This window comes from Podarcis melisellensis, assembly GCF_964234715.1.
Source record: "Podarcis melisellensis genome assembly, chromosome: 9".
In the NCBI taxonomy this organism is placed as follows: Eukaryota; Metazoa; Chordata; class Lepidosauria; order Squamata; family Lacertidae; genus Podarcis; species Podarcis melisellensis.
In genome coordinates, this window is record NC_138541.1 from 12,298,129 (window position 1) to 12,323,798 (window position 25,670).

Genomic DNA, 25,670 nt, shown 5'->3' on the forward strand with positions numbered 1-25,670 from the left:
ATGTTAATACCAAGTCATCTGCAAATGCTTTCAATTTATATTGTTTCTCTCCGACCACAATTCCCTGTGTCAACCGGTCATTTCTAATCATGTTCAATAGCACCTCCAGGACTGAAATAAACAACAGAGGAGATAGAGGGCACCCCTGTCGTGTCCCTTTTTCAATTTTGAACTCCTCTGTCACCACGTTGTTTACTATCAATTTAGCTTTTTGTTCTGAATAAATTGCTTCTATTCCATTTTCAAACCCCCGCCCTACTCCCATCCTTTCCAAATTTTTCTTCATAAACATCCAAGAAATGTTGTCAAAGGCTTTCTCCGCATCAATAAAGATCAACACCGCTCTTGTATTTGAGTTAATCTGTAAAAATTCCAAAATGTCAATGATGTTTCTTGTGTTGTCAAATAAATGTCTGCCAGGGAGAAAGCCTGCTTGGTCCTTATGAATCACTTCATTTAATACTTTCTTAAATCTGCTTGCCAAAATGTCTGCAAAAATTTTGTAATCCACATTTAGGAGTGAGATAGGACGGTAGTTTTTAAGTTGAGTTTTTTCAGTTTCTGATTTTGGTATCAACGTGATGAAAGCTTCTTTCCACGTTTCCGGTGCCTTCCTCCCCTCCATAATCTGGTTACAAACTTCCAACAATGGTTGTATCAATGAATCCTTCAATGCCTTGTAATATTTGGAAGTAAGTCCATCAGGTCCCGGAGACTTGCCCAGTTGGAGGTTCTGAATGGCGCATTCAGTTTCTTGGATTGTAATATTACAGTTCAGGGTTGCTCTCATTTCCTGGGGTATTTTTTGTAATCCATTAGTTGTGACAAATTGGTCCACCTCCGAGCCTTTTTGTGGCCTTTGTGAATAAAGTTCTTTGAAATATCTCTGGAAACACTTTCTAATTTCCTCGGGTTTCTGAACCATTCTCCCTTCAATCTCTAGATTTGTAACTGTATTAAGCTTTTGTCTCTTTTTCAACTGCCAAGCCAACAACTTCCCGCACTTATTAGCAGATTCAAAGGATCTTTGTTTCATTTGTTTAATTTTCCATTCCACCTCTTGATTTATCAGTTTCGAATATTGTGCCTGGAAAAACTTCACTTCTCTCAATACTTCCTTTGATTTAGGCCTGGATCTCAGTTTTTTCTCTCCTTCTCTTATTTTCTCCAAAATCTTCTCCTTCTTTTCATTCCAGAGCCTTTTTTTAATCGTGTTCTGCTGTATTAGAAATCCTCTCATAACTGCTTTACTTGCGTCCCAGATTGTTCTTTTTTCCACATTTGTCTTTAAGTTTATTTCAAAATAATCCTTTAAAACTTTTTGGGCCTTCTTAACAATCTCCTGATCTCTTAACAAAGCGTCATTCATTCTCCATCTGAAAGATCCGGTTGTATTTAATCTCAATTCCATTCTCAAAGCGTTGTGGTCGGAGCAGGTTTTTGGGCAGATTTCCACTTTTCTGGTCTTAGGTGCCAGCCCTCTAGTTATCCATATTTGGTCGATTCGCGTCCATGTCATGTGGGCCTCAGAAAAGAAAGTTCCTTCCTTCCCTAGAGGGTTCTTGATCCTCCATATGTCACTCAAATCCAAATTGTCAGTCATTTCGAAAAAGGTTTTTGGTAGTCTGCCGTCTTTCGTTATATTAGCACTTTGCGACTTATCCATATTCACTGAGGCGACTCCGTTCATATCTCCCAACATGATAATGTTGTTGTAATCCAAATAGTCCAGCATAGTCTCATGCAGCTTCTTGAAAAATTCCGATTTTCCATCATTTGGGGCGTATATTCCTAGAATTAAGAACTTTTCTCCTTGTGTCTGAATTTCAATTGCCAAAATTCTACCCTGTTCATCTTTAAATACGAATTTTGGTGACAAGTTCTCCTTTGCATATATCACCACTCCTCTTTTCTTAACTTTGTCCGATGAGATAAATTCTTGGCCTAACCTTTTGTTAATTAACACTTTTCTGTGGAGTCTTGTCACATGTGTTTCTTGCAGGCAAATAATGTCCAATTGTTCTTTTTTCAAAATATGAAATACTTTTCTCCGTTTTTCTGGAGAATTCCCGCCATTTATGTTCCAACTAAGAAGCTGTAGAGACATCCTGGTCTACTTCTTAAATATCACAGTTGGGTATCTAATTTGTCCTCCGTTCCCGAAGGCTGTGGTGCCGGTCCGCCTCCAGATGGTACGGGTCTTGGTGGTGATCCCGGTGGTGGAGGCCAAGAATCTACAGCTCTCTTTTGGAGGTCCTCCTCGTTGTCGTGTAGGAACTTCTGGTGGTCCTCTGGTGTTTTAATTCTTACCTTCTTTCCTTTATAGGTGAATGATAGACCTTGAGGAAATTCCCACCTGTAAGGGATTGCGTTGTACCTTAACAATTTAGCCAAGTCTGTATATGAGGCTCTAAGGTCCAACAGATATTTAGGAATGTCTCTATAAATTTCTGCCCTTTTGCCTTCAACTTCCAGAGATTTTTTAAAATGTTGGCCTAGTATCTTGTCTCTTTCCTCTCTTGTTCTCAAACAAACCAAACAGTCTCTGGACTTGTCTTTCTTAACCGATCTTCCCAATCTGAAGGCCGTCACAATTTTGAAGTCTTTATCTTCCTCAACCCCCCAAAATTTAGAAAACAACTGCGTCAAAAATTCCTCTAGGTTGCCCTGCTCCAGCTCTGGGACAGCCCTCAGCCTAAGATTACATTCCTTACTTTTCAGTTCCACCATTGACAGGTAGGCTTGCTGTTCTCCTACCTGTCTTTTCAGAGGTCTTACTTCCCCTTTGATCTCCTCCACCTTTTTGCACGCTTGCTCAGCTTTTTGATTGGCTTCCGCAGCTAATTTGTAGTTCTCCGCCGTAGCTCCTTGCAATTTCTCAATAGCCTGAGTATGCTGGGAAACCTGATCTGTTAACTTGCTGATAGTAGATGTAGCTCTGTCAATTTTAGATGACTGATCGTCCACCTTCTTATTCAAAAGTGCCAGTTGTTCCAAAATTTGTTTCAAGACTGGATCAGTTCCTCCAGTTGCCATATCTTCTGTTGCAAGCGTTTCAACTTCTTCCTCCTGCGCCGTCAGCACAGTTGGTACCGAGGATCTGCGTTGATGAGTCAACATTGTTTGAACAAGCTGCCCAGCTCTCTTATCTTTTTTCTTTTCTTTAGCTTCCTCAGCTAAAGCTTCCTTAGCTTTAGATGCTCTTGTTTTCCCTGGGCCACTCATTCCCCAGCTGCCTCTGTTCAAGGTCAAATAGTCTTTCAATCCATGAGAAAGGCAAGTCCAGAATGTAAACAATTAAACCACAAAAAATCCCAATAAGGTACAGTTCCCAGACCTCTATGCCTCCGCAAATCCACTAGGGGGGGTTTTCATAAGAAAGAAAGTTTCTTTTCCACCATCAAAGTTCCTATTTCAACTTTTATAGTCCCCAAGTTCGAAAAGGAGGCTTTCAGATAGTTCTGTTTCAAAATAGTGCCACAAGGTAGCAGAAAGGTTCCAATATCAGTATTAAAGCGATAGTGTATCCATCAATGCAACAATTTGTACTTAAGAAAAAGTTTCAGCAGCCTGACAGTACTCCTTTGCAACACTGGCAGTCCGATAGCTCGGTTATCCCCTTCAATTCCACGTCACTTCACAATAGGGGGAAGATTCCTTAGCGCAATAAACCAAAAAAAAAAAAAAATTAATCCTTCAATCTTTTTAATTTCTAGAAGAACACAGTCTATTAATGCCCCTTCATACTAATTTCAAAGTCTCTTTTGAGCGCTTCAGCCCACATCGGGTTCTTTGCTTTGCTCTGATTAGCAGGACCGGGAGACGGACTTCCTGTTACTCGCCTCCCGTTTTCAGCCGAATTAAATGAATTTGAGTCAATCTTTAGTCAATCTTTAGTACCCCTTACTCACGGGTAAATTGCAGCCAATTCCGATGATTTTCAAGAAGAAAGGTCGACGCTCATCAGCAACAGCAGCGCGGCTTCACTTCCGCGAAAAGAGCGATGAACTCACAGCGCCGCTCCCCCTTTCACGTTCCGGAGCCTCTTACGAGGTCCCTTCCTCGTTTCTGGGGGGGCTTCTGGCACCCGCCGAGTCCCACGGCCGCAGGCTCGCTCTGCCTACGGTTTGTCTTAATGGGTCTCCGCTTTGCCGCAGCGGACGACCCTTTTTCGCGGAGCCCCTCTTCACACGGTAAAGAGGACCGCCATTGCCGTTTTGCGCCGCCTCCGGAAGTCAAAAGAAATTAAATTAAAAGCAATAAGGACCAGTGCCAGGAACACCCATGTCTCCTCCTGCAACGTTGATGTTGATGTTAAGAGATTTCTTGAAATATAAAGCAGTATGCAAGTTCAATAAATAAGTAATATAACTACGTGGCACCTTTCTCAGACACCAGAGAAGATAGGAGACAGGCAAGTGCTCCGATATTTGGCACCCTTCAAACAGAGAAGGAAATATTTAAGTAGTTCTTCCTAGCCCAAGTTTGCATTGGGGCATAAATATATTATATGATTGCTCTGATTAGCATAGATAGCTTGGAGTTAAATGCATTTGCTAATATAGCTGAAGTTACTGTAAATGAATTGTTAATCTGCAGAAGAAAACACCAGAGGAGCAATTTATGTCTTCTATTCCCAGCCCATTCTGATGACATTGATAAGTAAATTATGGAAATTAGGTACGTGTGAAAATAGGTTCTTGAGATGCACCTGAAATTGACAGAAGCAGTTGTAACCTGAGGCTTGTTTTGGTCAATTACCACTGTCAGTTGGTTGGCAAAACTTCTGTTGTTTACAAGGTAAGGTGAGGATGAAGTATGATAGCTAGCCAGCTTAGTTGGCCTTGAAATTGAACAGAAAGCGTTGGAATTTTTGTGCCACGAGACTTGTTTCAGTTTCCAGCTGGCTACCATGAAAGGCAACTTTCGCTGATAAACGTTGGAAATTGTGGAGAAAATTTGCTCATTTTGGCACTTGGACAGCCACAAAATAGGTTGCATTGGCCAAGTCATACTCAAGAGTAGACCCTTTGAAAACAAGGGGTCACGTCTAACTTCATTCAGTCGATTCATTTCAATCTGAGTAGGGCTTCTAGTTGGATCCAACCTATTGTCCATGCCAGGGTGGAGAAACCTGTTTCAGCCCAAGGACCACATTCCCTAGTGGGCAACTTTCTGGGGGGCTGTGTGCCTGTGGTGGGTGAGGTCAGAGGCAAAACTGGATGGAGCAATGGATTCAGCTCTTAACTTTGTGCAAAGGGCTGCATTCCAGCCACACATATGTCAGAAGAGGAGGAGGAGGAGGAGTTTGGATTTGATATCCCGTTTTATCCCGGGATCACATTCATCCAGTGCTTTACCAACTGCACTGGCTCCCGGTGGAGTACAGGGTCAGGTTTAAGGTGCTGGTTTTGACGTTTAAAGCCCTATGCTGCCTAGGACCCTTGTACCTACGGGACCGCCTCGCCTGTTATGCCCCGTGGAGGACCTTAAGGTCCACAAATGACAACACTTTAGAGGTCCCAAGTCGCAAGGTGTTTAGATTGGTCTCAGCTAGGGCCAGGGCCTTTTCAGTACTGGCCCTGACTTGGTGGAACACTCTGTCACAAGAGACTAGGACCCTTCGGGACTTGACATCTTTCCGCAGGGCCTGCAAGACAGAGCTGTTCCGCCTGGCCTTTGGTTTGGACTTAGTCTGAGCCTTATGTTTCCTTCCCCTTATGGTTTTGATCTATGGGTTACTATTAAAATGAGGCTGCATTTTAAATTGTATTTTTAACCTGTATCTTAAATTGGTTCTCCCCCCCCCTTATGTTTTTATTGTAATTTTACTGGTGTTAGCTGCCCTGAGCCTGGCTCTGGCAGGGGAGGGTGGGGTATAAATAAATTATTATTATCATTATCATCACTACCCTAAGGAGTCTCAAAGCAGCTCTCAATCTCCTTTCCCTTCCTCCCCCACAACAAACACTCTGTGAGGCTGAGAGACTTCAGAGAAGTGTGACTAGCCCAAGGTCAGCCAGCAGCTGCATGTGGAGGAGCGGGGAAGCGAACCCGGTTCACCAGATTACAAGTCCACTACTCTTAACCACTACACTACACTATATACTTCTCCAACCAGACAGGTGAGCAAGAGGCACAGGACAAGCGCACACAGGACATGATCAGGACAAGGGCGCATTCTAGCCAAGCAAAAGCACCCAAGGAAGTTGCAAAGTAGGGCCAGTGTGGGGTATGGCCTGGGCAAGAGCAGGGCCTGGGAGGAGTTCCTCTACTCCTGGTCCTACATTACGTGCACTGGGCTACCCATGAATCTTTGGCTTCCTCAGATTCAGATTATTTTATTCATTTCACTGGAGGCTGATCTTAAATACATTTTACTCTGATTTTTGTAGTTGCATTTGGAGCGTGACAAGAGGGCTGTTTTGACCCTGAAAGGCGTTTTAAAACTTCTAAATAAATAAGGACAGTTTTGTATCCCCCTCCCTTTCTGCTTTCCCATTGTTATCTTTTCAGCTTGTCTTTATTTTTTTGTTGCTCAGGACAATTTGATTCACTCTGGAAAAATAACAGCCCTTGTTGTAGCACCAACTTCAACCCAAGAATCACTACAGCCCTAATGCAACTAAATCTAATTTGGATTAATAGAATTAGAGATGCCTTTTAAATGCTTTAAATCTCCCTGACAGAGGAAGGGGGTGGGGAAATGCTATCAAATTGACAGCAATGAATGCCAAAGCGTTTTAAATATTTCCTGCGTAGGTTTCTTATTATTATTATTATTATTTTAATAGATTTCCAAATGTTCCAAAAAGTATTTGATACTCTTCAACAAGGGGCTCAGGTATGTGGACTATGCGACATTGAGCGGTGCCCACTAACCAGCTGCAAAAGGAATGCTTCTTTTATTTTCAAGGGAAATGGCTGAGGCTGTTGCAATGCTTAATGAGCAGAGCATTGTCTTTTGCAAAGCTGGAAAGAAGAATGCAAAGCAATCTTATCTCTACACTGACCAGCTAGGAAGAATTTGGAGAGGGAGCCATGCTTGCTCCTCTGGGGCAGCTTGTCTTGGCTGATGCACCAGGGAATCAGCTGAGGTGTCTCCAGCTCAAACAACAACATTGGGCATTTTAGGGGTTCGCCTGTGATGCTGCCCAGGGAAACCAGCACGGACCGAGACCTGGAAGAAAATGTATTTTTCATCTGGGCGGTGATACAGGGAGGGGCATTCCACCATACCAACCCTGGTTTTTTTCTCCAGAAGCAAGGGGCAGACTCTGCAAATGGCGGCAACCTCCCCATACCATGCATTCTCACCACCCGCCTTGTTAGATAAATGGACGTCCACGTGGTGGGCATCTCTCCACTACAGAGCTGTCAGAAAATGGCAAGTATAGTGGTACCTTGGTTCTCAAATGCCTTGGTACTCAAACAACTTGGAACCCAAGCACTGCAAACCCAGAAGTAAGTGTTCCAGTTTGCGAACTTATTTTGGAATCCAAACATGCTCCGTTTTCAGTGTTACACTTCTAATTTGAGTGCCACGCTTCTGTTTGGAGCAGCCTTTCTCAACCTGTGGGTCCTCAGATGTTGTTGAACCACAACTCCCATCACCCCTAGCTTGCAAGGCCAGAGCTGAGGGATGATGGGAGTTGTAGTCCAACAACATCTGGGGACCCACAGGTTGAGAACCACTGGTTGGAGTGTTATGCTGAGGTCTGTCTGTTTTTGCTATTTATTTTGTGTTTTTGTGGCTCTTTTTGTTGTGGTTGTGTGTGTGTGTGTGTGTGTGTGTGTGTGTGTGGAACCCAGTTCAGCTACTGATTGATTGATTGTGTGACTGCAGTACATTGTTTACTGCTTTCATCTTATGGATCAATGGTCTCGTTAGATAGTAAAAATCACGTTAAATTGCTACTTTAGGGGTTTTAAAAAGTCTGGAACGGATGAATCCATTTTGCATTTCTTTCTATGGGAAAGCATGCCTTGGCTTTGGAACGCTTTGGTTTTGGAACAGACTTCTGGAACAGATTAAGTTTGAGAACCAAGGTACCACTGTACAGATGACTGTTGTAGCTTAGGTTATGTGCCAGTTGAGCATCTGGTGAAAACCCAAAGCCAGCCACATAATGGTTATACTCAGGCTTGCTTGTCGTGTCAAGAACGGGCTTGCAGAGGAGACTTAATGCACCAGCAGTGCATGTGTGGGCCTGGGGTTGCCCAGTGCACAAGCCCTCCAGGATGGAACCATGCTGCCATTCGCTGCATGCGGGTAGGAAACTTGGCAAATGAAGGAAGTGATTATTCTGCAGCTGATTAGGGGTTCTTTCCCCACAAGTCTAATTTATTTTTAATGATTGGGGGAAATCCTTCACCGAAGAGCTTTCTTTTTCCCTGTTTCAGAGCGAGAGGTGGAAAGCTTTTGCCTGATAGCATTCCCCCCCCCTTCCTTCCGAGCACCTATCCAGTTGCACAATCTGGCTATTAGCTTTGCCGCTTTATGGTGAGTGAAAGAGATTGCAAAGCAGCAACGCTAGATGAAGAGATACGTTCTATGTAACACCTGCAACCCCAAATGTGGCTTGCTAGTTCAAATCTATGTGTGAAACTGAGTGTGCACATCTGCACACAGAGAGATTGCCTCTTTGGTCTTTTTTAGCCCACAGTTTTCCCATGTCTGTCGTTTCTCTTTCTGGGAATATCACACTGCTTATCTCCAGGTTCTACTGATGTATCACCCCAGTGCACCTTTCTACGTAGGCCTCCCTTTTTCAGCACCACATATTTTCTATTCCTCTTTCCCTCCTGTTCTTGCCTCCTCCACTTCTTCTGTACTTCAATTCCTGCTTTCAGTTGCTCTGGCCGTTGGCTCCCTTTCCCAGAATTCAGCCTCCTTTTCTTCCCTTACTTCCGTATGCCTCCCATCCAAACTCACCTTTCACTACCCTCATATAAGCAGCACTGCCTAGCAAATGTTCTGTTGCTGCCGTTTCTGTGATGAGGACTTAGAATGGGTTTGCAAATATAAGGACAAGAGCGCACCCACCTTCCATATGAGGTAGATCTGGCTGAGAAGTACTGCCTACTTAAGTTACCAGCAACTGCCCCCACCCATATTATTCAAACACCTGTAATCTGGGCGTATGAGGACTGAGACCTGCAATATTTACTTGTGGAGAAGAGACAGGCTTTAGCAAGCTCCTTTTAACTCCCCTAAGGTAGCTTCAGGATGAGCAGTGAAATGGGTGAGATCAATCCTGTGATCTAGCAACATTAGTCAGCTTTAGACTTGTAATACCAGATTTTATTAAATGAGTGAAGATGAGTGAGCAGGAGTGAGAAGCGTGGAAAAAGGAGGAAAAACAGTGAGTAATTTCTAGCTAACGTAGACTATTATCATCTCTAAGTTAGTTTCAGCAACTAACATAAAACACAGCATTCTTGGCACATGCAAGGCCTGTTTTGAGGTTGAAGCGAACAAGCAGAATTATCCAGGACAAAACCATGTTGTGGACCAAGAGGGGTGATGGTTGATGGGGGCAAATCAAGTCGAAAGGTGGTAAGCAGAACCACTGTTGGCCCCACATATTTTCTGCAGGACTCCAGTCTTCCAATTTACAGGGCAGCTGGACATGCTCCAAGCAGAAAGGCTAGGGAGACCACAACAACCAGACATATTTTCCATTTGGCACAAACTTCAGTAAGAGTTACAAATCAAACCATTGCCAGCCCCTCTTCAGCCTCCCTTGCAAAAAAATGAAAAATAATACCCTGTCCTGTGCCACTCCACTAAATGAAGGAAGTCTCATTGGTTTTACTTCTTCTCCTTCTTGAACCTTCACTCCCTAATTGTCTCAACCCAGCCATTCTGACCAGAGAGTCCCATACACACTTGAGGGACACCATGAATGCTCCTTCCTCCATGCATCCTGGAGAAAATACCAAATTGCAATGAAGTTGTCATGGTCCAGTTCTTCATGTGAAGCTTGTAGTGATAAAGCGGTAGTGATAAAGTGGGATATCAAATCCAAACTCTTCTTCTTCTTCTTAGATGGTTAGTTAGCTTCTCTACAGTCTTTGCAACCATGCAAGTATCTCCAAGTCAGCCGCTCGCCATCTTGATGTGCCCAGAGGCACTTGTTTCAGTTTAAATAAGTACGTAAGCAGCTGTTCTTGCCAACAGATTATGGGTGGGGTCAGGGCTGGATTTAGGTTTGATGAGGCCCTAAGCTACTGAAGGTAATGGGGCCCTTTATATGTCCAGCTGTCCTTTGTCAACAACAAATTGTCGCTGGTTTTTGTGTTGAATATATACTATATGGAAATTAATGGACCTAATAGGTATCTAAAGCATTTGCACATGTTGTCATGCAGCCAGTCTAGGCAGAATGTAGGCACCCTATATATAGAAATGAGCAAACCAGTGATATTTTAGGGAGCAGGCTAGCAGGCAGGGCCCATTACCTACATCATAGGAGCCTACAGAACACAAAACAAAACACTTGCTGTATGTAGGTTTTATTTTAATTGTTTTTTATCTTACATTTTGGAAATATACATCCAGGTTGTTGTTTTTTCTTTAATTTTTTTTGGGGGGCCCAAGTGAGTGAGACCCTAAGCTATAGCTTGTTTAGCTTATACGTAAATCCGTCATGGGGGGGGGGGTCCAATCCACATAACTGCATACTGGTCTCAGCAAATCCTATTGGCACCCTATTTGACCTCACAGCCAGAGTTTCCCCCCCCCCCTGAAAACCTGACTCAATTTGCATACAGGTATTATGCAAATGTATGGCATGGCCCTTGCCCCTGAGCCTAGAAATGTCCCTGTGGCATAGGATATGTGAGGTGCATATAGACTAGACAGGTAGAATAGGCACATTAGCACGGGCTATTTACTGGAACTTGAGAAAGAGAATTGGGAAGGATTTCTGTCACATAGGATTAACTAAACACCCTATTGTGCATTCAGACAAAGTACAGTATCTGTGTGTTTTGGTTTGCTTTATTTTGCTGTGCTTCGACAGAGGGAAGAATCCTTGGGCAGAGTTGGGCATTTCAACAGGGACAGAAGGGATAGGACTCAGCTTTCTGAAATCTTGCTTGCCTTCTGCACAGCAAGCCAGCCATGAAACTGCAGCAGCCTATCTAGTGGCTAGGGAGGCTTGCTGGTGACAACCAGCCAGTGTTTTGACTGCCTTTCCAACAACATGTCTTGGAAGCTATAGGCATATCTGCAGAGTAACTTGTTTCTTGGGGTTTCTGAGAGGGAAGAGAAAGAGTTAAATGAATTTGTGTTAATAGTGCAGACATGCCTTTTCCCCTCTGCCAGCATTCAAAGGGCTGGTCCTGACATGATGCCATTTTTCTCCACGGTAACGCTTTGAAATGATTCCCGTGGAGACATTCAGATGGAAAACATGAGTAACCGTTCATGTAGATTTCTTAGGATAAGAGCTAGAAGCAAGATACCAGGTTCATGGAGGCTGCTGCACACAGGATTTCTAGTCCTGCTCTGGAACGACATATTATCGCCGAGATATTGCTGCTGATAAATACCATGGACCTGTGTCGCTTCATTCTGTCTGCTTGTAAATGCAAAATGTCACTGCATTGCAAGTTCCCCTTTCCATCACTCTCACTGATTGGCTGCTGCTTATAGGGACATAAGCAGCAACCGGACGCCTTCAACTGCCCCAGCTGCAACAAAACATGTCTCCCCCTTATCAGTGTCTACAGCCACAGCAGATGCGGCAACCTTCCAACAGTTTGACTTCACTCCCAAAGGCCCACACCTCCATTGTCTCCCGAGACAGGAGGACGGTAGCTTTGGGGGCAGCACATGGCTTGCACAATGTTGCAGACAGATGCTTTGCATTCTCTATTCTTTGGATTGTTGTTTTTTTTTTACAGTTTCTACAACTGGGACAGGAATATCTGCTGCTTGAATTCAAGTCCAAATTACCAAGTGATTGCAGAAAATGTGTGCGGCCTCCTCTTCAAGAACAAGTCTGACAGGAAGGTCATCAATGTTGACCCCAAGGTAGCATTGTTACTTTTGTCATTTCCCTGAGACAACAGGCCTGTCTGTGTAAAACATCCATGTTTTTATTTTTACCACTCATTTCACGGATCAAGGGGCAATGCATGGGTCTGGTACTTGTCCTGTTGAGAAGTGATGTTCCATCATGAAGGACGTTTCTTATATTAGTTGGATACATGATGTTCTTCAAATGGGACATCTTGTAAATGCAGCCAAGGTAGAAACAACCATGTAAGCCATTGCATGAACATATGAATCTTAAGTACTGCTGAAACAAGGTCCATGTACTTTGGTTCTATCTGAAAGCAACAGATCTCATTGTCGGTAGGTTTTCCTGTAAAGCTGTAGGCCTCGCAAGATGGAAATGTCATTTTTTAATTCTTTTTGAATGAGACTTTTTTTCCCATGGATGACAGTAGTGGGCCTCAGTTTCATTAAGCATAAGGCATATCTAGAGAAACATCTTAAACTCCCCAGATTCCCTTGGGCACTTCCTTATGTAATAGTGCAGTAATAATAGTTCAGTAATCCTGTGCAGAAACTGGGTGCACCTGCAGTCTTAGAGGCAACAATCAACCTACACAAAGCCAGCAGCACTTCTCCTTTGCTTATTGCAGTCTCTGGGAGCTTGTGATCAGGAGCTCGTGAACAGGACTTGCAAACAGGGGCATTTGAAGGAAGGGGGAGAATTGGAGGTATTGGAAGAGACTGAAGAGAGTGAGATTGTGTCTTTTGGAATAAGGTTGCTTGCTTGTCTGAGCTGTCTGGAGACTTGATTGTGAGTTTGTTTGTGGTTGTGGTCATGTAACAGCACATGGTCTGAAGGAGAGGGGCTGCTGCTGAAAGGAAGGAAGGCAGACTGAATGAGAAAGCGAGTTGAGCCAGCAGCAGGTCTACTTAGCTTCTTGCAGTCTCCAGGAGCTCATGACCAGGGCTACCTGCTTGAAACTGTGAAGTACTACAGCCTGTCAGTGTAGACAATATAATGGTCTGTCTCAGTATAAGGCAACTTCCTATATTCCTATTTTATGGGTAGGTTCAAGGCCAAGGCCACTGAGATAATGTATGGGTCCCCCAGCAAGCATTGGGAAACTGGTCTCCTATGTTGCTCCCTTAGCACCAAAAAGTGTTGCTAAGAGGACTTAGAATCATAGAATTGTAGGGCAGGAAGGGACCCTGAGGTTAATTTAGTCCAATCCTCTGCAATGCAAACTTGGCCATCCAGCTGTTTTGGGACTACAATTCCCATCATCCCTGACCACTGGTCCTGTTAGCTAGGGATGATGGGAGTTGTAGTCCAAAAACAGCTGGAGGGCCAAGTTTGGCCATCACTGCCCTATGGGGATCGAACCTGCAACCTTGGCATTATCGGCACCACGCTGTAGCCAACTGAGCTATCCAGAGTGATTACACCTGTTAAAACAAGCTACATACAAACCCACACTGGTTGTGCCCTCCTTACCCCACTGCAATGGCTCAATTTCAAGGCATTTCTCTCTCTCAGACAACCACATTTGACAAGCTGATTTTTCACTGTCTTCCACTTACTCCAGGTTACGACACCAAAACAGTTAAATGCTAAGTTACCTTCTTTTTACAAATTGGTTTAAATATTTTCAAAGAGTGTGCATGGAATGGCGGGGGGGCTTGGAAATCAGTTCCATATATTCCTGTTCCAAATGAATAGTATGCAATTCACAATTCTGTCACTGCAGGGGTGGTGTGCCCCATTTCATTGTTTAAGTCGAAACAAAAAGGTGCCATCCCACTTTGCCCCTGCATCGAAGCCTCCCTTACCTGTATTGCAAAGCAGCAGCAGGTTCTGGTGAAATCTCGCAAAGCACATGAGATCTTACATGAGTCCTACATTGGACTGACCCAAGATTACACAGTGCGCTCTGTGCACTGGAATTCAGGCAATCCCCCCACTCCCATAAAACAGCAGAGAATAATGGACAAATGGCCGTGATTCAAACAAAGGTAAGCATTTTACATCCCTTCGATTCCATTTGAAGAGAGGTAATAAAAGGCTTACCTTTCTGATTTAAATAAATGGGACTTAAAATACTGGGATTTGCTTGAATCGTATCCCTTTTTCCATGGCTTCTTTGCTGTCTTGGTTAGAGAGTTCCGTTATGAACAATGGCCCTCTGTTGTGATCTGAGTGTGTCCATCTGCAGTGATCTGAGTGAGTCCATCTGTTCTTCATTGTCCCTTTAAAAATGTTGCATCTTAAGTCCTTGGACTATAGATTGAATATGGCAAACACACCCATGCTTTGGTTCCTCTCAAAACCAACGCAGAGTAAGCCGGGCAGTAATTTGTTTGGGTTTGCACAGAACAGCTCTCGGATGAGGGTTTCTTTGAAGTACTTCCCATGAAAGCTGGTTGCATATGAATAGCAACGGGACCAAATATCAAATTATACACATCTTAAAATGGGAGTGTGTTGGTTTGCAAGACATTTAAAAATGCATACCTAAAAAGAAGTGTATTTGGTTGCATTCAAAGTGGGTCACTGGTCTAACTTCCTGCAGCTGTGGAACATCTGTAACAAATAAGCAGATACCCTATTGCTGTGTGAAATATATACTTTTAAGAATTGAGGACCAAATCAAGCACAGAGGGGGTTTCGGCTCTTTAAAGCCGTACACATTGCATTTCTAGCTTCCTTGTGTGTCTCTACTGCACAGTGGCATAAATACCCATGAAAATGGTCAAAATTGGATGCCTACATTGGAGTGTGCAATGGGCTGGGGAGGCTGAATCCCACAAAATGGATTTGTGAGACAAAAAATCACCACCCACTCAGGACCTATGGGAAAACATGGATGGCTGGTAGTTTTGGGAGATGGTGCCTTTCTCCCCATAAAATCTAATGGAGACATTGGGGAAAAACATATTTAGAAATGGTTGCTCCTCCAAATTAACCCTTCTCTACCAAGCCAGCTACTAGGGATGCGGGTGGCACTCTGGGTTAAACCACAGAGCCTAGGATGTGCCGATCAGAAGGTCGGCAGTTTGAATACCCGCGATGGGGTGAGCTCCTGTTGCTCAGTCTCTGCTCCTGCCAACTTAGCAGTTCGAAAGCATGTCAAAGTGCAAGTAGATAAATAGGTACCATTCTGGCAGGAAGGTAAATGGCGTTTCTGTGCACTGCTTTGGTTCGCCAGAAGTGGCTTAGTCATGCTGGCCACATGACCCAGAAGCTGTACGCCGGCTCCCTCGGCCAATAAAGCAAGATGAGCGCCGCAACCCCAGAGTCGTCCGCGACTGGACCTAATGGTCAGGGGTCCCTTTACCTTTACCAAGCCAGCTACGTGATGCTTACTAGTGAGGATAGAACAGAGAGGCTGCAATACCCTCAAAGTGTTGACAACCAGCTGTCATTCCACTTGTAGCAGACAGCAGAATGCATGTGTAGCACTTGGGGCCCCTTGACAGTTGCCTGCCCAACTTCCTAGCCATTGTGCATCCAGGTAAAGGTAAAGGTACCCCTGACCGTTAGGTCCAGTCGTGGACGACTCTGGGGTTGCGTGCTCATCTCACTCTATAGGCCGAGGGAGCCGGCGTTTGTCCGCAGACAGCTTCCGGGTCATGTGGCCAGCATGACTAAGCCGCTTCTGGCAAACCAGAGCAGTGCACAGAAACGCTGTTTACCTTCCCGCCAGAGCAGTACCTATTTATCTACTTGCACTTGACGTACTTTCAAACTGCTAGGTGGGGCAGGAGCTAGGACTGAACAACGGGAGCTCACCTCGTCACGGGGATTTGAACCGCCAACCTTCTGATTGGCAAGCCCTAGGCTCTGTGGTTTAGACCACAGTGCCACCCGCGTCCCTTATGCATCCAGAAGCTATTGCAAATCAAACATTGCTCCTGGCTAGGCATTCTATGCAAATTGGGCCTTTCACAAGATCAAGCTCTCAAGGTAGACTTTGGAACAGAGGGCCAAAGTTGGCATGTTACGTGATGCATGTCATTGTGAGCTGGCTGTAATCCCGTGGTGCGTAACCTCCCAGGATCTCATGCCACACAGATCACAATGGTGTGAACTGAAAACATGTTTGATTTGAGTTTCTTGTTTCTTTCTCGCCCTTGTTCCATCCTCAGGCTTATCCAGGGGACAACACAACACGGACCCCAATCGAAACGGACCTCTACCTACAGGTGGTTATTTATGATCATGTCCTCAGAAGAAAGCTCTAAACATCATTTCTGACGAGGAATAAATACACTGGAAGAAGTCTTTAATATGTATACCAGAGGTGGAGAGAGAGGGGGGGTAGTTTATTCCAAGGACTAAATAGTCAAGGGTGCCTTAGGCTGCTAAGGAACAGTTACCAAATAGCACTTTTCCTGAGGTTGCTTATTAAAGAGATTTTGCCTTTGTTTTCCTATCTGCATAAGAGTGCTTTAAATCATTTTAGAACCCTAAAACACAGCACCCCTTTAGAAACGTGTGTTAACTCTGTGCACAGTTACTTCTAATTACTTTTAAAACCACAGAATGCCTTCCACATTAAAGTAAAGGTAAAGGTACCCCTGCCCGTACGGGCCAGTTTTGACAGACTCTGGGGTTGTGCGCCCATCTCACTCAAGAGGCCAGGGGCCAGCGCTGTCCGGAGACACTTCCGGGTCACATGGCCAGTGTGACATCGCTGCTCTGGCGAGCCAGAGCTGCACACGGAAACGCCGTTTACCTTCCCGCTGGTAAGCGGTCCCTATTTATCTACTTGCACCCGGAGGTGCTTTCGAACTGCTAGGTTGGCAGGCGCTGGGACCGAGCAGCGGGAGCGCACCCTGCAGCAGGGATTCGAACCGCCGACCTTTCGATCGGCAAGTCCTAGGCGCTGAGGCTTTAACCCACAGCGCCACCTGTGTCCCGCCTTCCACATTAGGGCTTTGTAAATGCCATTAAAGGGGAAAGAATGAAAGGATCGCACACCTCTGGAAATGTGCGCAGGTTTGGGGGAATGCACCTTTTGGTGATGCAGCAAATGTGGTGTGAATCAGAACAGGAGGAGGTGAAAGTGAATTAACAAAAGAAGATAGGGCAGGGTGGGGTGGGAAGAGAGCTGTGTTGCTCTTCACTTAATGATATTCACTAAATGAGTGCCCTGGAAACTGAACGCCAAACTTCAAGTGATTTTACATGTGTCACCTTGGAGTTGGGTGGATCCTTTAAAGCAGGGCCTGCACAGCCTGTGGCCCTTGAGACTTGACTGCACTAAAATGTCCATCGTCTCTGACTGGCTGGGTTGCTGGAGTCTAGCCAAATACGGCCCACAGGTTGCTTTGAAAACTGTAAATTGGAAGGGCTTAGGTGCCGTATTTTTCGCTCTATAAGACGCACCCAACCATAAGACGCACCTAGTTTTTAGAGGAGGAAAACAAGGGGGGGGGAAATATTCTGAATCAGATGTTGTGGAAGAGGCTTTCCACAGCTATCGCTGAAGCCAGAACAGCAAGAGGGATTGCTGCACAGCGATCCCGCTTGCTGTTCTGACTTCAGCGATAGCTGTGCAGCCTGCATTGGTTCCATAAGACGCACACACATTTCCCCTTACTTTTTAGGAGGGGAAAAGTGTGTCTTATAGAGCAAAAAATACAGTAACTCATTCCTTTCGTGCTATGGTCCCTCTCCTCCCCATCCCACCCAACAAAAGACAATGGGAAGGGGAGCTCACTAATTGCATTTGGAAATGCTAACACAGCAAATCATATAACTATAGAGTTGGAAGGGACCCTGAGAATAATCTAGTCCAGGCATGTCCAACTCCCAAGAGACTGCGATCTACTCCCAGTATTAAAAAAAACTGGCAGTGATCTACCCATTGTCATTGGAGGGAGGAGGTGTGTGCGTGGGGTGGGTGGGTGGATTACCCAGAGCTGTTGAGCTTTTTTCAAGGAGGGAAGAAGTGGCCAGAGCTTTTTGAGGGGAGAATTGCACAGAATTTTTAAGCTTCCCCCGCCCATAACTTTTTGTACACAATAAGGATCCTGCGATCTATTAGGATCAGCCGGGGATCTACCGGTAGATCACGATCTACTGGTTGGACATCCCTGCTCTAGTCCAACCCCCCACAAAGCAATGCAGAAATAGGCCGCTGTCCCATATAGGGATCAAACCTGTGACCCTGGCATTATCAGCACCCTGCTCTAACCAAGTGAGCTAGAGCAGCCCCCAGTGTGGTCCTACCACTTGCATGGCAAGCTAGACTATTAAACGCAAGATTTCTCCCTGCCTTCCCTGCTTCCTTTCTCCTTGATATAGGGTCTCACGCCTCACCCAGAAGCCCAGGAAACTGGATCTTTGCATCTCGAAAGGAACAGTTCCCTTGTCAGTTTGCAAATCTCTAATTAAAAGTACCCACCTAGAAAAATGCGTCTCTTCCTGCAGGTGGGGGGCAGGTGATGCTACGGGCCAAACACTCGCAGGGAGGGCTGGGAGGATCCAGCTTGGGAATGAGCAAAGAGCCAAAGAAATCACAGAGCAGAACAGCTCCAGGGAAAGGGCTACTGTCAATAAGCCCATAAAGAGGACACCCAAAGGGAGGGCTGGGATGTCTCCCAGTGAGTAGTTAAGTGCTGTGCTGCTTAAGAGGTGCTTGAATGGAAGCAGACTCATTAACAGGTGGGCACAGCTCCAGTAACATAGCAAGATCTAGGCCACGTGGGAGGAGCCCAAGACATGGTTCCTTCTCTTGCCAGGATCGTCTCTGCTCCCAGGAAGGTGAAACCAGAGGGGTGAGCAAGAGATGAGGGTGAAACCAGAGGGGCACGTGCTTCTGTGTCTCCCCCACCACTAAGGTAGCCTTGTGTTTGACTGCTTACCTAATGGCCACGGGCAATCAGGAATTCCATGCAGGTGAGTGAGGAGGCTGAAGGAAGAGGGACAGGGTGCCCCATACTTCCTCCAGCAGTCCACTTGCTTTCCATGGGAGTCACAGAAGGAAAGCCTTTTCCCAGTGACCATTGCGGAAATCCTTAGGTGTGGCTCTGTCCCCTCTGCCAGTCCCCTCGGTAGAAGAAGAAGAGTTTGGATTTGATATCCCACTTTATCACTACCCGAAGGATAGTCTCAAAGCAGCTAACATTCTCCTTTCCCTTCCCTCCCCCACAACAAACACTCTGTGAGGTGAGTGGGGCTGAGAGACTTCAGAGAAGTGTGACTAGCGCAAGGTCACCCAACAGCTGTTTGTAGAGGAGCGGAGACACAAACCCGGTGCACCAGATTATGAGTTTACCGCTCTTAACCACTACACCACACTGGCTCTCCAGAAAAGAAGGCTTTTACTAGTCTGAAAAGAGGCTAGGAGCAGGATTCCACCTCCAAACACACACCTCTTTCCACAGCCAGCATGGACATTCTGGCTACAGCCTCAGTGTAAGCTGTATTTGTGGATTTGTTTATAACGCAGTGCGAAGGAGACATCAGGAGGGGGTTGTGCAGAAATGCTCAATGCCTGTATGCTCACTGCAGTCACCATGCAAAGGCTGCTTAGAGGAGATGTTGTCATGTGGCAGGCCAAGTATGTGCAGCAGCTCTCTATGTGGATCACATAATTTATTTGTGCCCCCCCAAAAGATTGGCCATTTGCCACAGCATGGGGAAAACAGTCGGTTGCATATAATGAACGGCTGTACATGAGCAGGGGTTGTGTTTGCATTGCACCTGGACGAAGGAAGCTGCTCCATTTATGAGTGAGGAAGAGCTTTCAAGGTGTGAATGGTTGGTCTTTCTCAGAGAATGTGCGGGGAGTTTTGTTCACCTCTTCAGACTTCGCTTTGCCTGTTTTCCTGCCTTCCATTTAACCAAGTGCCCAAGTGGTTCTTGCCCATATGCAGAGTTTAAGGTTGCAGCCAGAGGGGAGAGGAAGGGAAACAGAGAGATCAGCTTCCTCTGATTCTGTTTGGTGGATTTAATAGCATGGAGGTCACCAAAAGGATGCTCAGACAACTGCTTTGGTGAGGCCCATTGATGGAAGACCGAAAGGAGAAGGCATAGAAGCCTAAAAGGAAAGTTGATGAGGGTGAGTTTTCTTCATTTGCCTGGACTAATAGCTGTGAAGCGTTACTAAATTAATTCTCTGCTAATCTTGGTTCAATAAATCTTGGGATTCAAGAGATATTTTTAGATGATTAATTGAAGAATTATTTGATTCTGGACTTGGAGTCATGCTATATAGCTGGGGGAAGTGGTTTGGTATATATTCACAATGAATACTTGAAATACGGCTATAAGTTCCTGCAAGGTTTAAGCAAGTTGGTAATAAGGCAATTCAGTCTCCAGGCCAATGTGTGCACAAGGCTGGGCTACATTGCTGGGCTTTTGTGAGCTTACTTGCTGGTGAGCAGGAATGAGCACCTTGACTTGGCCACCATTATAATCTCCAGCAATGCCCCCCAACTCTGAGAAATTAAAATGGTGCCCAGCCCCTGTCACCCAGCATTGTTCAGAGCATTTAGCCAGAAAACATAATGTAAAGGTAGGCACAAGCACCAGTGGCAGGTCCCATGGGGAAGCTGGAGCCTAACCTTGACAACCGTCCAAGGATTCCAGGTGCTGACTGGGTAGGGGCAGTAACTCCATGAGCAGGATTGCTCCCTAAGTGATGAAATACAGTATATTAAGCTTTCAGTATTTAAGATGGTTATCTGCTGAACATTCAGTTCAGCGGTTAAACTAGAGGTTCTCCAAACCATGGATGGTTATTTGAAACCATCACTTGAAGAATGCCCAACCTTGGTTTGAAGGCACTTCTAGTTAGCATTAACCATAGTTTACCTAGTCCTGTAATCAGTTTGCATGGATTAACTAGATTTTAATATTCTTGTTTAATATATGTTATTCATTTGGACTGCTGTGGTGTTTAAAATAAAATAATTAGATTGGTTAAAACACATCTTATTCTTTACAAGTTTAATATGGTTGGATTGATATATTATCAGTTTGTCTAGAAATAGTAAATTAATTGCATTTGGAGAATTAATGTGCATTTAAAGTCAGCTGTTGTCTGTTGTCATAAACTGTTCAACCTTTATAATAAGAAATGCTTATGTGGGCATTGTATATATATTTTTCTTCTCTTAGAAAGCAGCTTAATAAAATCACTTCCATTCCTATTTTATACTTAAAAACTTGATTCTCTTTTAAAAAAACAACAACTTAAAAGTGTATTCCAAAATTCCCTGTCATCTATATCTATAATACTAATTAACAGTACTAATTGTAAAATGTAAACAAGGCTATTGGTATTGGCTCAACTCATACAATCAAGTTTCTGAATGTCCAGTTCCCCAATACTAAGTGGCTTCATACATTATGAAAACTAGCACACAGCAGAGAGACAAACTGTAATGTGAGAGAGCTGTTCACACACATTCTTCTTTTTTTAAACCATGCGGTCCTGAGGACCCCAAACCAACTGTGGTTTCCAATAGTATATATATCGCTACAGGAAATGTTGTGGGTACACTCTACTATTCTTGTAACACAAACTCCCTGCAAAATCATAGAAACTGGAGGAACAGGAAGTCATCAGGTCCACTCCCCTGACGTATATCAGAATACCCCATGCATTTCAAATTCCAGGTAAGGATGCTTCAGGAAGAGAGTGCAGCAACAATGGAAGTGTACCACACTGTTCAGGGGGCATCATCTAAGTGTGTAGTTGCTTACTGGTTAGCAGTGCCCAGGAGGCTGATATCAGGGGAGCTGCTAGTCAGTAGGAAAGCATTCATCTGCACAGTGCTAACTTCGAAAACTTCTGCTTCCCCCTCTGCCTCCTAGGGCGTAAGGGTGGGGGTTCTCATTCATCTACCTGCCGTGAGAATAGCTTCATTGGTTGTGGCAACTCATGCATCAGCCCAAATGCTTACAGCTTCTCCACAGCAGTGTCACAGCAAGGCTTTAAAAACTAATGCCTGCCACATGTTTAGTCGTTTAGTCGTGTCCGACTCTTCGTGACCCTATGGGCCATAGCACGCCAGGAACTCCTGTCTTCCACTGCCTCCCGCAGTTTGGTCAAACTCATGCTGGTAGCTTCGAGAACACTGTCCAACCATGTCGTCCTCTGTCGTCCCCTTCTCCTTGTGCCCTCCATCTTTCCCAACATCAGGGTCTTTTCCAGGGAGTCTTCTCTTCTCATGAGGTGGCCAGAGTATTGGAGCCTCAGCTTCAGGATCTGTCCTTCCAGTGAGCACTCTCAGGGCTGATTTCCTTCAGAATGGAGAGGTTTGATCTTCTTGCAGTCCATGGGACTCTCAAGAGTCTCCTCCAGCACCATAATTCAAAAGCATCAATTCTTCGGCGATCAGCCTTCTTTATGGTCCAGCTCTCACTTCCATACATCACAACTAGGAAAACCATAGCTTAACTATACGGACCTTTGTTGGCAAGGTGATGTCTCTGCTTTTTAAGATGCTGTCTGGGTTTGTCATTGCTTTTCTCCCAAGAAGCAGACGTCTTTTAATTTTGTGACTGCTGCCACCATCTGTAGTGACCTGCCACATGGGGACATCATTTGGGCAGGCTCGAATCAGATCTAACCAAAGAGTGGACGAGCTCAACAAAATCCTGACCTGCAGGGTTCTTCAGTCTTCAGCCCACATTAGTTTCTTGCCAGCAGACTGGCTAGCGTAGACTGTGGACTGCCTGCTTTGCTCCTTGCAGTAATTTCGAGAAAATTCTGGGGGGATATTCCATGCACTTGTGTGCTAGAATTTTAGCGTTGGAAGGGACCTTGAGGGTCATCTAATCCAATCCCCCTGCAGTGCAGGAATCTCAAATAGATCATAAATAGCAGATGGCCATCTAACCTCCACTTAAAAACCTCCAAGGAAGGAGAGTCCACCACATTGCAAGGGGGTCTGCTCCACTGTCAAACAACTCTTGCTGACAGAAAATTCTTCCTGATGTTTAGTTGGAATCCTGATGACTAGTTGGTTTGGGTGCTACTCTCTGGAGCAGGAGAAAACAAGCTTGTTCCATCTTCCCTTTAGCTATTTTAAGATGGTTATCCTATCTCTTCTTTCCCAGGCGAAACATACCCAGCTCCCTCAACCGTTCCTCATAAGACTTGGTTTCCAGACCCTTGATCATCTTGGTTGCACTCCTCTGCACACATTCCAGCTTGCCAATATCCTTCTTTAATTGTGGCATCCAGAACTGTGCACAATACTTCTGGTGTGGTCTGACCAAGACAGAATAATAGAGTAATACTACTACTCTACTACACTGTACTTCTATCAATCAGTCTAGAATAGCATTAGCTCCCCCCTCCCCCGGATAACACTGTTGATTCATGTTAAGCTCGTGGTCTTCTAAGACACCTAGATCTTTTTCACATGCCAGTTGTCCCCCATCTTACATTTGTGCAGCTGGTTATTCCCACCTAAGTGCAGAACCTTATATTTGTCCCTATTGAAATGCATTTTGTTAGTTTGGGCCCAATTCTCCAATCTGTTAAGGTCCTCTTGAACCTCAGTTCTGCCTTTAGCTGCATTGACTACCCCTCTCAGTTTGGTATCATCTGCAAATTTGATGAGCATCCCCTCAACACCTTCATCCAAGTCATTTATAAAGATGTTGAACAGCAATAGGCCCGGGACAGGACCCTGTGGTACCCCACTTGTGGCTTTCCCCCAGGATAACAAGAAAACATTAGTGAGCCCTCTGGGTTCGGTCTTTCAACCACCTACCTCATCCAGCCCATATTTTACCAGCCTCTTCGCTTGCAATAATATCTCTGACAGATGGAAGTGTTTAGAATACCAAAACTCTTCAGATAGAACCTGTTTTTATTTGCAGTTTCTTTGCTAAAGCATATTCACTATTGTCTGGAAAATAAAGGCATTGGTGCAATTCCATAGCTCTCTTCGTTGGACTTTTGTGCCAACACAGAGTGTGCGCAGCGACCGGGGCGTAGAAATAAAAGGCTGTCTGCAATATCTTTGCTTCGTTTTATTTCAAAAACATAACAAACGCTGCAAGCCATCACTCCTCCTCACCAGCAGCATACAAAAATTTGATCAACTTAAATACAGTTTTCAGATAATCAATTATCCTATCACATCCCTTCCTGTATTCGGTGCAGAAAGCAAACTCCCCTTTTAATTAGTCAAATCAAGAGACCACAGGTGTGCGGCTAAGTAGGTCAAACTGCAAACATACACCTCTGAAACTGACCTGGTTCCTGAGTAGCACCATTGACCACCTTAAAATAAAGAAAAAACAACACTCTTATCTTCAGTGAAATCCTGAGTAGGCTGAGAACTGGTTAGTGACAGGTTTTGGGGGATGGGTGGAAGAGCACCACATTCTTCCATTCCTTTGAACCTATTGTCTCACTCTGGTGCTCTCACTCACCTAATTCCCCCTTAAAGTAATAAAAACCTGAGGTGGAAAGTAGGCAATATTCTCCAAACTGGAAAGACACAAACAAAAAAACCCAACCCAAAGAAATCAAGAGATAAATAAAATTAAAACTTCCAAGGATGTGGAAATGGTTTCTTCAAGGTGTATTCGGTGTTTTCTTACTTCTACCCTATAAATCAAAGCTTTTGATCTTGGTTAAATTACAGCAAGATTAGAACACCACGTCTGTGCCTGTAGGGTTAGAGAAGAAGGATTTAAATTACAGTGCAAACTTACTAAAAACCATGTTCATAAAAGCACAGATGACTGAGAAGCAACATCTCTTGTGTGTATTGAAAACCAAAGCACTTCTTAGGAGAGGGTGGTTTGTTGCCCAGTTTTGAGTTGCAAAGTGAAAAATGCAATTACATCTGGACAGTTGTCTTATAGCATCTAGGAACGCGGGTAGCACTGTGGGTTAAGCCACAGAGCCTAGGACTTGCCGATCAGAAGGTCAGCGGTTCGAATCCCCGCCACAGGGTGAGCTCCCGTTGCTCGGTCCCTGCTCCTGCCAACCTAGCAGTTCGAAGAACGTCAAAGTGCAAGTAGATAAATAGGTACCACTCCGGTGGGAAGGTAAACAGCATTTCCGTGCGCTGCTCTGGTTCGCCAGAAGCAACTTAGTCATGCTGGCCACATGACCCGGAAGCTGTACGCCATCGGCCAATAAAGCGACAGAGTCGTCCGCGACCGGACCTAATGTTCAGGGGTCCCTTTATCTTTACTTTATAGCATCTACCAAAACAACCCTGCCCCCACAACCTGTGAAATGCCTTGGTAAACGCCTTAATCCATGGTTTGCTTGTTGTTGTTTAGTCCGACTCTTTGTGACCCCATGGACCAGAGCACGCCAGGCACTCCTGTCTTCCACTGCTCCTGCACTGTCCAACCATCTCATCCTCTGTCGTCCCCTTCTCCTTGTGCCCTCAACCTTTCCCAACATCAGGGTCTTTCCCAGGGAGTCTTCTCTTCTCATGAGGTGGCCAAAGTACTGGAGTCTCAGCTTCAGGATCTGTCCTTCCAGTGAGCACTCAGGATTGATTTCCTTCAGAATGGATAGGTTTGATCTTCTTGCAGTCCATGGGACTCTCAAGAGTCTCCTCCAGCACCATAATTCAAAAGCATAATTCAAAAATTAAAAGAAGCAGGCATCTTTTAATTTTGTGGCTGCTGTCACCATCTGCAGTGATCATCCATGGTTTGCTG

General features: G+C 44.8%; 1 protein-coding gene and 2 long non-coding RNA genes across 4 annotated transcripts in view; all 3 read left to right on the top strand.

Annotated features, from left to right (window-relative positions):
- Nucleotides 1-16,443, top strand: part of CFAP299 (cilia and flagella associated protein 299) — a 351,971-nt gene extending 335,528 nt beyond the window's left edge. Inside the window, exons 5-6 of one of the 2 annotated variants that reach the window (XM_081925440.1) lie at nt 11,914-12,043; nt 16,157-16,443. In XM_081925440.1, the coding sequence (XP_081781566.1) occupies nt 11,914-12,043; nt 16,157-16,252 (226 nt within the window). In that variant the 3' untranslated portion in view covers nt 16,253-16,443. The remainder of the gene's footprint in view (nt 1-11,913; nt 12,044-16,156) is intronic. The other variant, XM_081925442.1, reaches the window with a different exon arrangement.
- Nucleotides 4,244-8,496, top strand: LOC309377852. The gene is made up of 3 exons (XR_014171729.1): nt 4,244-6,125; nt 6,795-6,844; nt 8,404-8,496. It is a non-coding gene; the product is annotated as an uncharacterized lncRNA (long non-coding RNA).
- Nucleotides 16,444-18,964: 2,521 nt separating the features above from the next.
- On the top strand, nt 18,965-20,177 carry LOC309377810. The gene is made up of 2 exons (XR_014171667.1): nt 18,965-19,083; nt 19,333-20,177. It is a non-coding gene; the product is annotated as an uncharacterized lncRNA (long non-coding RNA).
- The last annotated feature ends 5,493 nt before the right edge of the window (nt 20,178-25,670 follow it).